At 39.6% G+C, this 13,337-nt stretch overlaps 2 protein-coding genes across 4 annotated transcripts; both read left to right on the top strand.

Moving 5' to 3' along the window:
- Positions 1–664: 664 nt before the first annotated feature.
- LOC133893347 (uncharacterized) lies at positions 665–3,755 on the top strand. The gene is made up of 2 exons (XM_062334348.1): positions 665–1,788; positions 3,464–3,755. Exons 1-2 carry the CDS (start codon positions 1,439–1,441, stop codon positions 3,519–3,521), a joined length of 408 nt encoding a protein of 135 aa, XP_062190332.1. The 5' UTR covers positions 665–1,438; the 3' UTR covers positions 3,522–3,755.
- Positions 3,756–4,353: 598 nt separating this feature from the next.
- Positions 4,354–10,367, top strand: LOC133893109 (folate-biopterin transporter 1, chloroplastic-like). 3 transcript variants are annotated; one of them, XR_009904447.1, is made up of 10 exons: positions 4,354–4,657; positions 5,465–5,763; positions 5,913–5,977; positions 6,059–6,221; positions 7,389–7,537; positions 7,624–7,872; positions 8,671–8,839; positions 8,918–9,010; positions 9,375–9,890; positions 9,975–10,367. XR_009904447.1 is itself a non-coding variant. In XM_062334072.1 (9 exons), the coding sequence occupies exons 1-9, from the start codon at positions 4,537–4,539 to the stop codon at positions 9,657–9,659; spliced, it is 1,593 nt and encodes a 530-aa protein (XP_062190056.1). In that variant the 5' UTR covers positions 4,354–4,536; the 3' UTR covers positions 9,660–10,367. The 3 variants fall into 3 exon arrangements, 2 of the variants coding, with proteins under 2 accessions (XP_062190056.1, XP_062190057.1); XM_062334072.1 differs by having other exon boundaries at positions 9,375–10,367; XM_062334073.1 differs by having other exon boundaries at positions 4,355–4,657; positions 5,507–5,763; positions 9,375–10,367.
- The last annotated feature ends 2,970 nt before the right edge of the window (positions 10,368–13,337 follow it).

Genomic DNA, 13,337 nt, shown 5'->3' with positions numbered 1-13,337 from the left:
GCATCTAAAACACATATTATTTTGCAAAGATAGTATTACATGTGGATGAGAAAACATTGGGCGAATTTTGCGGATGCATCTACAACATGACTTGTTTCGCAAAGATGATATTAAATACAGATCAAAAGAAGCACTCCGGCGAGTTTTGCGGATACATCTAAAGTACAACTTATTTTGCAAAGACAAAATTAAATGAGGATAAGAAAATGCTACGACGAGTTTGCGGATGCATATGAAATACACCTTATATTGCAAAATAGTATTAAACACGGATAAAAAAACGTTTGGCGAGTTTTGCGGATGTATCTAAAACACTACTTGTTTCACGGAGGCAGCATTAACTGTGGATTAAAAGAAAACATTCCGCGAGTTTTATAGATACATCTAAAATATAGTTTCTTATCCGCAAAGATAGTATCAAATGCGGATAAAAAATAGACCGATAGGTTTTATGAATACATCTATAATACACCTTCTTTTGCAAAAGCATTATTGAATGCGGATAAGAAAACACTCGGCAAAGCAGTACTAAAATACGTGTAAAGATGTTGGATATGTAACAAGTTGTGTAACCAAAAGATAGACGTCAAAACTCAAAAGCCACCACAAACTCCATATATAAAACACAGGCTGGGCGATCCTGAAAGCAGTGAAAAACTGAGTACGGAAACCCAAAGAAGAAAGGCAGCGCACACTACACCGAAACAAACAAAATTCACGTTGTTTTCTCTCGGCACTTGTCTTCTTCCACTGGAGCAAATGGAGATGCTACCACTCCTAGACCGCCACAATTATGCATTTCCACGTCTATAAGACCACCACCAGTTTTTATCCTTTGCTTCCACTTGATCTCTCTCTCCACTCCTCTCCATCAAGAATTCCACCTGCAGAAGTGAGATTTGTGCGATTTTTGCTCGGTTTCTTGTGGGGCAGGCTGCGAGCCTGCGAGGCAAGGCAAGGCAGCAGCAAAAGTTGCGATCTTCATCGGCTGGATTCCTCTCCCCATCCTCTCTCTCTCTCCCCTTCGGCCCTTCCTTCGTGCTTCGTTGTTGAGACCCACTTGCCTTTCTCTCTCTCTCTCTCTCTCTCTCTCTCTCTCTCTCTCATCCCCCTTCCAACTCCGTCTGGTCCCTGGAAAAAGGAGATCTTTTGGTGCAAGATTCGATCTGCTGTTGCCGCCTTGCTGCGTAAAGATTTGCTCCTTTCTTGGACTGTTTCTTGGCCGGTTTAGCTTGGTGGTTTCTTGGCTAGCTTGTGCTGTTCTTGATCCAGACACAGATTGAGGTGGTGAATGCTTGTTCCAAGGTCGTGGTTGCTGTTTTTGGTGTGATCCTGGGTCGCTTTTGGTGGCGGTGGCCTCCCTTGATTCGTTCATCTGGGAGATTTTGGTTGATGTGGTGGGTTTTCTCGGAGTTCAGTTCCCCAATTCGCCATTTTGATGAGGAGTTCTTCCAACTGTGAGAGCAACTGCGCTCCTCCCTTTTGCTGCCTCCCTTGCCTCCACAAATCCAAAGATGATGCAGACGGTGATCCGGTGTCCGGGTCTCCGAGTCCGGCCTCTGTCACTGAGGACAAGCCGCCTCTGGTCCAGAAGATTGAGTCGGCTGCGGCAGCCACCGGCGGCGATGATGATGATGATGATGAGGGTTTTAAGCAGGTGGCGGTGGCTCCCAAGAGTAGCCTGAAGAGGGTTAACTGTGTGGACAACAAGAATGTGGTGAAAGGCAATGTGAAGTGGATGGATTTTCTGGGGAACGAACTCACACAAGTCAAAGAATTTGAGCCAAGGTACATGTTGTTTTCTTGCCATGTTTCTTTACTAGTACTGTCTAGAAGAGATTATGGGTGAATTTAGGTGTGATATAGGTTCATATTGAAGAATGGTTTCCATGTGATGTGCTTGTTCACCATTTTAGGTAGAGGTCAATTCTGCTAGTGGACATGTGGCATGCCTCTGATCTCTAGGTGTATGTTCTTGTTTTAGGTCTCCGCAACACACATTTGCATATGAGTCATGGTCACCTGCAGTTGAGTTGACATTAAGAAAACACTTTCTAGTGGCAAAGTCAACGGCCGTCGTATGCCTCATGTCCCTTGGCAATGGTGGCCATCTTTTGTTGTTCCAAGGTGGTGGATTAATTAGATAAGATTAGGCAAGTCATTGTGTATTACACAATTCTACTATATTTGACCTTGGTTGGAGTGTGAAAGTATGGATGTGGATGCATTGGGCTTGCTGTCTATCTGTTCACCATCTGATTGAGAATCAAATGGTCCAGATCGTGTTTTAAAGATGTAAAGATACTTTAAGCATTATTCAGAATGAGTTCGTTGTAATGAAACCCAGTTTTTTTGTGTCTGGGCGAATCTATAGACCAAAGTAATCATCCACTTTCTGGTTGGATGGTTGCCCAAGCCTCCTTCCTAACTGGGATCTGCTTTTTCTTCAGTGTGCCCTGACAGTTTTCTTCAATGCATCAAGGAAACGTAATCAAACAGTTAATGTGGTTTTGTCGCTATCTAGATTTAGGTCAGTCCACCTGAGTAAATCGAGGCCTTGCAACCTTTTTTTTTTGTTTGCTTAGGAAGGTCTGTTAAGTACTTTGAGCGTGTTTTGTGCTGGTATGTGGAATGTAAACCGAAAGATGCTTTCAGCTTGATACGTTTTCTTTTCAGACCACAAATATATCTGTGCACTAGTCAAAGTTAGATTTGAGGTGTTGGGTGGACATGGTCTTTGTAAATATGGGTCATGTCCATCCATGAGTGAAATGACCTGGGTGTGCTTCTCAAGTAATCAACGATAATTGGTGCGTTCACTCAGCTAGTTATTTTCGGAAATTGCATATCATATTGCATTTGCCAGCAGTTCATGTTCATATATTAAGCCACAATCTGTTTGTTTTGTTTTGTTGTTTCCTTGTTAAGAAAAGGTTTTGTTGATATGAAATCTGAAGCGTGCCAATGTGCCATGTGGTTGATTGAATATGACCTTGTAATAATCCTTTGCAGGAAAAAATAAAATACTTAGCTATAGACCAATCAAACTTTCAATCCAAGTCAGCTCATATTTTTAAAAGAAATGAAATCACCTTCATTTTCCGCAGGTCATTTTGCTATAGTTGCTTCCAGCTGCTTTATAGGACCATATCATGACTGGATACGTTGAATGTTGATTAAGTTTGCTGCAGTCCCGTCACTCATTTAAACCTAGTAATGGTGCACTGACACAGCATTACTAACATCATTTTCATTATTCTGCTGTGATGGGAATAAACATACAGATATATTAACTGTCCATTCTTGTGTTAATTTCCATCCTTTTCAGAGGGGGGTGTGTGTGTGTGTTCAAGTTTTTCCACACTAGAGTGTGTACCTTGACTGCCCAACCTCAACTATATCAGAATAAAAGATATATCACATATCTAGCCTTGATGCTTACAAAATCTTTTCTTCCACGCAGCGAATCTGGAGACTCCGACGATGAAGACGGCAACGCCTGCATCTGTGTCATCCAATGAGCCCAGAGATCTCCACTGTAAATTCTGTGAAAAAAAAGCAAAACAAAAACAAAAGAGGATTGTCTAGTCAGCCATTAGTCCTTGTCTCTAGAGACTAGAGAACCCCATTATTGTGTGTGTTGGTATCTGGATGCCATGGCTTCGATTGTGTTTTATCATCAGCTTCAACAGTAAAATGTTGTTACAAGTGCATAGCTTTAGAAGATTTTCTGCCAAATGTGTCATTTTCCTGTCTGAGTTTGTTCTGGTTGTTGTGGCAGTCTGCCACATTCCTACTCTACCAAGATTGATTGTGTGGGCTGGTAATTTTGCTGACAGGCTGGGCTGGACTTGGCCCTGTCCAATCTGATCGGACCGATGGGGCTCGGCTGGGCATTTTGGGACGAATGCAATTTTCTTCCTTTTTTAATTTCATGCGCAGCAATATTATGGTCACTGGAATCGCAAAAAGAAAACAGTATTGTTGACATAACTGCATCTTTCGCGAAGGGATCCTCGTTCCTTTTAGCGTTCTAACGATTTATTTGTAGGACGAGATTCTCTTATTTTTCTTTACGAATCTTTTCAAAAGTAAGTTGTTGAAGATGAAAGAAAATAAAAAAAATAAGAATGAGGAGAGAAATTAAAAAGTGAACGAAATAAAGAAAATATGGTTAAGATGATCTTGGTGAACCTTGCATATCAAAGACGAAGTTATCCTGTGCTGTGCAGTTACGTTAGAGAAATTGTGCGGGGCCCACTGATCAGAGGGAGAAACGCAGGGCTGAATGGCTGATGCTTCACTCGGCTACTCTCAGCTCAGCACCTCAGCTCGACAAACAGAAGAGGGAGCGGGCGTGGGTGGGCCCATTTGTCAGAGAGAGAAGCATCGGGCAGATGTTACCGCTGCGCTGCGCAAATCTCGCTTCCCACTTCTTCGGCCCGTGCTCTGCATTCTCCATCTCCGACCACCGCATCCGCCGCGTGCCCCCATCGGCATCGCCGGAGACTGCGCCGCGGCCTTAGGTAGCGCGGGATGGCCTCAGGTAGCTCGGCCGGCCGCGACCCGTACGACGAGGAGGCCGCCGTCCGCCGGCCCCTCGAGCTCGACGCCCGTGACGCCGCCGCCGCATCGTCATCCTCCGACCACCGGTCTGGTGAGCTCGAGGTTCTCTACCCGGGGGTTGGAGCTGCCTAGTTGCGAGGGATCTGGTGCGGGATTGCGGTTTGTGGTGTTAGGATTGGGGAAATTTCAGCGTATCGTTGGATTTTTTGTGGTAGAAGAGGGGATCGAGCTGAACTGGGAAGAGGAAATGGGAACTGAGAGTGTGCTTTGCTGAGGTAGCATGTTCTGACTCCTATGTGCTAGGGTTGTGGGCGTTTGATTGTTGGCTGGTGCAATGTAGTTGCTGTGTGCAGCTGCAATTGGTGAATTAGAGCTAGAAGAGGCTTTCTGATGCATCTCCATTGAGCCTCTGTTTTATGTCCCGATCAAATCATCGATAAGTGGATTGGGAATGAGAATTTGGGGTAGATAGCATAGCAAGAGATTGGTGAACAGAAGAATTAGGGAGGAAGTCACACGCACTTTTTCGTTTATGAGTTCACCCGGGTTTGGCCAAACACTCACACATGCTACGCATACAACTGCCCATGGCCCAAATTACAATTCAATTCAATTAGCTTGGGTGGCAGTCTGAATCTTCTTGGAGCACTGCGGCTGCTGCGTCGCAAGGCATGACACTTTGGTGGCTGTGATGCCTAATGCGTAACAGTGGGCACCACTACAAAATGTGCTAGAAAGTTAAGGCCAGTTTGCATATGCTTTTCTGCACCGTGATATCTAGTTAGTTAAGGAAATCTTTACTAGTTCTAGTTGGACACTGCTGTTAGCCTTATGTTTTCAGACTATGTTGTATGGATTAAATTCTTAGCTGTATGCGTTTGTTCCGCCCCTGAATCAGGATCATCTCAAATGCTCATTCCTGTCATGTTACCTATTGTAGCAAGTGTCATGCCTAGATATCAAGCCTCAACGAAGGGTGATGCAAGTAATATATACTCTGAGGAGTGGCGGCAGCCTAGTACAGATGTTGTGTGCAAGAGCAAGCCTGGGTCGAGATACTTCACGGCATTTGGAGTGGATTTGTCCCCTGATAATATGGCTGTTGCCATTGTATATTTTGTGCAAGGGGTTTTAGGTCTTGCCCGACTTGCTGTGAGCTTTTACTTAAAAGATGATCTTCATCTCGATCCAGCTGAGGCATGTAGTGCTCACTCCTTTTTTTTCCTAAATATATTTTTCTATATGGTCTTTGTATTTACAGACCTGCTTTTATTCCATTCATGCAATAATTTCTCTTTCTAAAAAATAGGTGTTGGTAAGTATCTAAGATGGTTTCTATTATATAGACTGCAGTTATATCTGGTTTCTCATCCTTACCATGGTTGATCAAGCCCCTCTATGGCTTCATCAGGTCTCATTAAAACCCCCCACATACATTTCTTTCCTGTATATTATGTAAACTTGATTATGATTCCTCCCTCTCACCTTTCAGTGATTCCATTCCACTCTTTGGATATCGACGAAGGTCATACCTTATTCTATCAGGATTCCTTGGAGCACTTTCGTGGAGTTTGATGGCTACAGTAGTGAACAGTAAATACGGTGCAGCTTTCTCTATTCTTCTTGGATCACTTTCTGTTGCCTTCTCTGATGTTGTAAGTACAAACTGAATATTATACTCTCAAGTTATCTTTGTCAATCCTGTATATTGATAATCAATAATATTAAGTGCTATGTATTCCCTTTTTTTCAGTCTTTAGCATTCATTACAGTGATGATGTACTGCAATTTTTCTTGATACTTTCTTTTTTTCCTTTTTAATAGTTATAATTGATGCTAATTTCTTAACCTAGTTTACATGCTAAGAAAGATGCTGCCTGAATATGAGGAGTTGATGTCCTTGTATATTGAGTTCTATATCCTGTTATGTATAGTCCAATTAAAACTGTGATAATAAAAGTGTGACCATTTTTTGTAATATAATATTCCCTTCGTCAGCATAGTTTTGTTTTTAGATTAAAAAAAGGCACAGCACAAATTCGCATTGAGCTGTCCCACGACTCAATCTAACTTTACAGATTAATACAGGCATAGGAACACCTTTAACAAGTATGAAAAATAAAACAAATACATTGGAAACAAACATCTGAGAAGGAACATATACTCTGCAAATGAATCATCGTTGTTGCATTAGTTCTTGTAAATGTTATCTCTAAACAAATTTCTTCATCGTGCTTTCCTGCCTGCTTCTTGTTAATACTACCCCCTATGTAATATTGAATACACAAAAAAATAAACTGTCTAGGAATCAGTAATTGATGTATATTAGAAAGTATTTTCTTCTCTTGATTCCAAGTTTCTGTAGGTACAGAGCTTATCTTCTTACATGATGCAGCTTTACAACTGCATCCTTCAATCAATTGACAATTTATGCACCTCATCATTAACAATTTTTTCCCTGGTTGAAGTGGAGGCACATTGGCTAGTTTTGAAATTGGCTTGTATTGCTTTATTTTATTTTCTTGCAACATCTAGTATTTCTAGGCATTTGTTCTAGCTAGTTTGTATACTAATAGTGCACCTTTGTGGTTATAATACTGCCACTTTTATTTAAAATCTTTGTAGTTATAATACTGCCACTTTTCTTTAAGAAGGTACTGACATTGAAAACATCTAGTCAAGCATGCCATTGTGAATTTAGCGAAACCATATCATTTGCATCACATATTGGAGATATGTATTGCATGAATTGGGACAAGGGGACTTGTTTTATAAGTATTGCTGCTTTGATATTGTCTCAATAGCACAAGTGGGAACTGCAGGTGGTGGATTCTATGGTTGTTGAGAGAGCTCGTGGTGAATCACAAAGTACATCTGGATCTCTCCAGTCACTGTGTTGGGGATCTTCTGCCTTTGGAGGAATTGTGAGTGCATACTTTAGCGGTTCGCTTGTGGATACTTATGGAGTAAGGTTTGTCCACAGTGTCATTATAGCTGACTCACGTCCTATTATTTTGTGGTGCAGTCTACTGATGAAAGTATTCCTGTAAAATGCAGATTTGTCTTTGGTGTTACAGCATTTTTACCCCTGATGACATCTGCTGTTGCAGTTCTTGTAAATGAACACCGTATACCTTCGGGGGAACGTAGTATCTTACATTCTGGTTCAGGATTTGTTGAGAGCTCTAAGCAGCACATCAGGCAGCTTTGGACTTCAGTAAAGCAACCAAACATTTTCTTGCCCACCCTGTTTATATTCCTCTGGCAAGCAACACCGCAATCAGACTCCGCTATGTTTTTCTTCATGTATGTATAAAATATCCTTTACAATATCACTCTGTAATGGCTGTATCTTGTTCATGGCTTGCTTGATTGCTTTTCACTGTTGCATTGTAGCTAGTTGTAAATCCAATAACTACAGCTTTCATGGCCTAGGAGAATGGTCCTAATTCTGGTAGGTTATTAGATGCTTCCTCTAGCTCATCTTTTTGTGGAGCAATTTCACTACCATAGGGTGTAAAACATACAAAAAAGGCAACAAAATTTACTTTAAAAAATACAGTGAGAAAGAGACGACTTTGCATAACTAAATTTGGAACATAAAATTATTACATGCCACATGTTCCAACCCTTCGGCAGTTGATCATATCAATCGATGTGGTTTGCATTTTAAATGTCCTGTAACATATGCAATACTTCTCATTACATGTTATACCAGCCAAACTGGATCGTGTGTGTGTGTAGGTGTGTTTTTCTCAGATTTGTTTCTTTTCTGGCTTGAAGTCCTTTTGTACCCTAGACACACACACACACACACACACACACACACACACACACACTTTTGGCCAATCATGATATAACGATCATCATAGCAACCCTTGCCTGTAACTCTTCTCATATAGTGGATCTTCGCCTCTTTGCTCATGTAGGTTTTTTCTCCAGTTTGGGTTTTCCACATTAAATCTATGTCTATTATAGTAGTATGTGATTGATCTTTTTCTTCATTCCTTGTGTGCTTTGACAACGATGTGCGTGATTTACTGGCTTCATCTGTGTGATGTTTAAAATGACCGAAATTTTATGCCCCCTTATATTTGATTTCAGCACAAATAAGCTTGGATTTACCCCAGAATTTCTAGGGCGTGTAAAGCTTGTTACCTCTATTGCATCCCTGCTTGGTGTTGGGCTCTACAACTATTTTCTGAAGGAAGTTCCTCTAAGGAAAATTTTCCTTGTGACAACCATCATAGGCTCAGCCCTTGGAATGACACAGGTGCTTTTTGTGCTATTTATTTGATTGATGCTGCAATTATTTTCCATCCTTAAAACATACTATGTTGTATGTATTCAGATTCTTCTTGTAACCGAGCTTAATCGACATTTTGGGATCAGTGATGAGTGGTTCTCCATTGGTGATTCATTAATCATCACAGTCCTTGGTCAGGTATGTAACACTTCTGCAATTGATTACTGATAGTAAACTCTTTTACATAACTGGGGTCCATGGGAAAAAGGTTTGCTGATTGCAAAAAAAGTGTGTTCACCGATCATTTGCCTTCTTCCTGACATAGTGACCATGAAACCTAGTTCCTTTATTTGCCCACAACTGAGTCTGTCCAGAATCAGCAGAGCTGGCTTATGAGTTTCTATCCCTCCTTTGAGGAGAGCATTCTCATGTGTCAATGGTCCTACAATTATAGCATCGTTTGGATACCATTATATCTGGCTTAGACCTGTGTTTTAGATATTGTCCTGCCTTCAATTACTTTTCTTTTATGAAATCTTATGTTGTCTGAATTTTGCTGTAGGCTTCATTTATGCCGGTCTTGGTGTTAGCTGCAAAATTATGTCCTCCAGGAATGGAAGCAACTTTGTTTGCTACTCTGATGTCCATTTCTAATGCTGGAAGTGTTACTGGTGGTCTGGTTGGCGCTGGCCTAACTCGGGTTTTTGGGGTCACTAGGGACACCTTTGGGAATCTACCTCTCTTGATTGTCGTCTGCAATCTTAGTTCGCTGCTGCCCCTACCTCTTTTAGGTTTCCTTCTAGAGGAATCAGACAGCGTAGATAACAGAGAAACAAAACATAACTGACTAGCTGAGGTTTTATCTCCATGTGTTCCCGGCTCTCAAGTATGGCACACCACCTTCCACAGTTGATATGGCCTATTCAGCAGGGGAATATGGAACTCGCATTGCATATCTTCAGTTGGCCACTGCTGTCATCATTCATTTAATCTACTGTGAGTCTGTAACCATTAACTTATGTGATCAAAAAATGATCCATGGTCATCTGAAAATGATCTTCAATGCTACAGCATACAGGTACTTGCTCATTTTTCAGTTTCTACTTTACCTTGTATGCTCTGACAAATTTTAATTGTCTTTTACCTTTACGCTCTTTGTTAGCTAATGTAACCCCCATGAGAAATAGACTGAGGGTTGAAGATAGCAGTTGAACAATGATTCCCTTACAAATTTGAATGTATTGTGCCAAAGAAAAAAGATCCTGAATATTTGTGCCCTATGAAGAAAGAGATACTTCCGCACAATGCGACTTGTGATACTGTATCAGATTCTGCGTAGTCTTCTTTGCAAGTGATCGTATGCATTCTGTTAGGCCCAGAACAAAGTGGAATCAGAGGCACACACGGGAGCAGGCACGACAGAAATGCAACACCCATTACAACTGACCTATGTTTCCAGTGGCAATAGACAGTTTGTGTAAAATACTAAAACCATAGACCTTTCCCTTTGATGTCAACATGAAATATGATTCCAATTTATTGGCAAGTTAAATCACAGTTCACATTAAATATATGATTCGAATTAGTGCAGTGTGAAAGATTATCTAAATACTCACGAAATGGTGTGCTTGTAGTTGTTTTTTGTTGACTTTTAGGGCACCTTGTGCTTCTACAGTTGATATGTTTGACGGTGGACTAGCATCAGTTAAGTTATATTATGGGTACAATTCATTGTTATTTCTCTACCAAAAAATGTTGTCTCCATTTCTCTGTTCTAAATTACCGTTCTACATCAGTTTGAAATTAGGCAAATGTACAGGTTTTAACTGTTTCGTACATGGTAATGGAGTACAGTATAAATGGCAAGGTACATCTGAACATCTGAATATTTCTGTAGGGGTTGCTCTTGTCGTCCTGACAGGTCAGAAGGTGAGCAAGAGCAATACAACTTGCTTGTACTAGTACCATACTACTCCCTGGGCTACAGATATTTGTCGCTTTGATCAAGATTCGGTTAAACTTTTAAAACTTTGACCGTTAATAGCCTCTAAAATATTTAGTTTGGAAACATAAAAATCATATGTGTAGATTGTCTTAAAAAATACTTTCATAATATTATATTTTTATTAGATATTATAATTGTATTATAATAGAAAATAATAGTTAAAGTAGCACGTCAAATACTGTAAAAAATCAAAAGCAACAAGTATTTCTGACCGGAGGGACTACCATTCAGGTTTCAGTCAACATTGCCTCTACATCATGTCCTTGCATCAGTTTATCTCCTAGATTTTATATTCACACTGGTCCCGTGTAGGCATATGCATCGTGTCAGCATTCCAGTGTATGTTTCCGTATTATAAGTGCTAATCTAATCAGCATAGTTGGATTATTCTACCACATGAAGGATTCTTACTGACTTTTAGTTTCATTGCAATTGTGGGGTCAACTCTGAACTGCACCCTTATTTTTTTCTGATAAAAAGGGCAGGAGATTTTATTCTGATCCGATTTCTGGGATCAGATCCAGCCTTTCTGTCCTTCGTTCCTAGATCAACACCATTCACAAGCACCCAGAGATGCTTCATATGATTGTAGAAGTCTTGACTCTCATCATGAACAAAATTATGAATTTGGGTACAAATCGTAACTGTACTAGTGGTACTTGTTTGTATGGATGCCTCCATGCAAGTCCTGATGGTGAAAGTGGCGAGCTAAGCCTATTCTATTATACTCCCTTGTGTCAAAAATACTTTACGTTGACATGACATGCTCTTTGATAGGTAACTTTGATCACTATTTTTTACTAGAGTATACTCCATCCGATTGTAAATGTAGGCCGTTTTAGGTTTATACGTAAGGATTAAGAAAGTAGATTAAACGATCTTGTTGCCTCTTATTTATTCTGTTTTGGAAAAGATAACTTATTCATTTGTGAAAGTGATAGCATTTATTAAACAAGTGCGAGAAGGGAATAAAAGAGAAAAAAAATGTATAAAAGTTTGAGAATGATTTATATTTAGAGAATAGTTGAGGAGATTAAAACGACCTACATTTGCAATCGGAGGGAGTATTTATAAAGTCTAATAAGTTTGTGAGATTATAAAAGTATTTTTCAAGACAAATTTATACTTATAATTTTCATGTTTTGAAACTAACATTTCAAAAGTTATTAATGGACAAAGTTTATATTTTTTTATTAGATTTTATCCAAAATGTTATGTATTTATAACCGGATGAAGTAATATTTGTTTTATTACTCTGATCCGTACGAAAGTGTGTTAAGCCAGATGTGTACAAGTTTGGCCACGTAGTGATCCACTTACAGCCTCAACTAGCTAGTAATAACTAGCAAGCAACTATAATTTTGGGTTTTAGATTACTTGCCGGTTTGCCCAGTTTGACAAAAGGATTCATGAATTTGGCTGCCAAATTTTTGTGCTAATTTTACTCGTGACATTTGTGCATGCATCTTTATAAAGCAAGAACTTAGCAGCATAATTCAATTCATGTAGGAATTTGAGACGAGTCCTCCATGTGCCAAATAACTACAAGTAGAGTACAGATTGCAGAGGTCCTGGTGCTCAAGTGCTCAAAATACGGGTGCAATTTGCAATGAAGAAATTTTTGGGAAATGGCCCTCCAATTAGATGTGCTTTATGTTTCTCAACATGCAAAAATTTCTGGTAACATTGTTGATCCGGTCTTTAGCATGTGGGGTCCATGTTGTGGTGCCCCCGCCACTTGGAGGATTGCGACGTGTATGCTCCTGCGTGGACAAGGACAGTGCATATCGTAACGTGTGCGCTATCTTATCCTACGATCCTATCCTCTCTAGGAATCACCACCTCCCTTTGTTTTGTTCTCTCTTTTCCGGACGTGAATTAACTTCCAACTTTTTTATTTCTATCTTCAAACTTTTTTTATTACAAGGTGAACCATAAGGGTGTATTTGGTTTGGAAGCAAAATGAGATGGTATTGAGCTATCTCTTTTTTAAGACATGATGATCTTTTATGGATGGGAAGGTTATTTTTTGTTTGGTTGGAGAGACGATAATTATCAACTAATTGTATCTTTTAATTTTAAATAATAATTATTAATAATACACTAATCAACATGTACTAACGGTATTAATGTTATTTTTGCTATAGTCATTTCTAATTAACACTAAAATATGCTAATTCATCCTAATCATACTTTAATTAGCTCATTAATTGTCACTAATTAGCACATTAACTTTTACAAATTCTAATCTTATAGTAATATATACTAATATTATTAATTATTTTACTAATGAGCATGATTAGTAAAGATGATGGTTTCGTCTCATCAATTTGAAGAGATAGCTTCATTCATTATATTAAGAGAATATTTCTTATAAGTGATGATCTCATTCCTATTGTTTCTAAATCAAACATCACAAAAATAGAGATTGCTTTCTCACATCCCACCTCATCCCTAAAACAAACACACCCTAAGTATGCACATCATATTCACATACCTCTACAAATGTCTACAAATATC

This window comes from Phragmites australis, chromosome 15 (genome assembly GCF_958298935.1).
Source record: "Phragmites australis chromosome 15, lpPhrAust1.1, whole genome shotgun sequence".
NCBI lineage: Eukaryota > Viridiplantae > Streptophyta > Magnoliopsida > Poales > Poaceae > Phragmites > Phragmites australis.
Note: the sequence above shows the minus strand (reverse complement) of the source record. Positions and strands in the feature narration are given on the sequence as shown.

Coding starts and splice junctions, on each gene's coding strand:
- LOC133893347 (XM_062334348.1), top strand. CDS start 1,439: ATGAGGAGTTCTTCCAACTGTGAGAGCAACTGCGCTCCTCCCTTTTGC. Junction 1,789..3,463: donor GTCAAAGAATTTGAGCCAAG/GTACATGTTGTT, acceptor TCTTCCACGCAG/CGAATCTGGAGACTCCGACG.
- LOC133893109 (XM_062334072.1), top strand. CDS start 4,537: ATGGCCTCAGGTAGCTCGGCCGGCCGCGACCCGTACGACGAGGAGGCC. Junction 4,658..5,464: donor ATCCTCCGACCACCGGTCTG/GTGAGCTCGAGG, acceptor CCCCTGAATCAG/GATCATCTCAAATGCTCATT. Junction 8,840..8,917: donor CAGCCCTTGGAATGACACAG/GTGCTTTTTGTG, acceptor GTATGTATTCAG/ATTCTTCTTGTAACCGAGCT.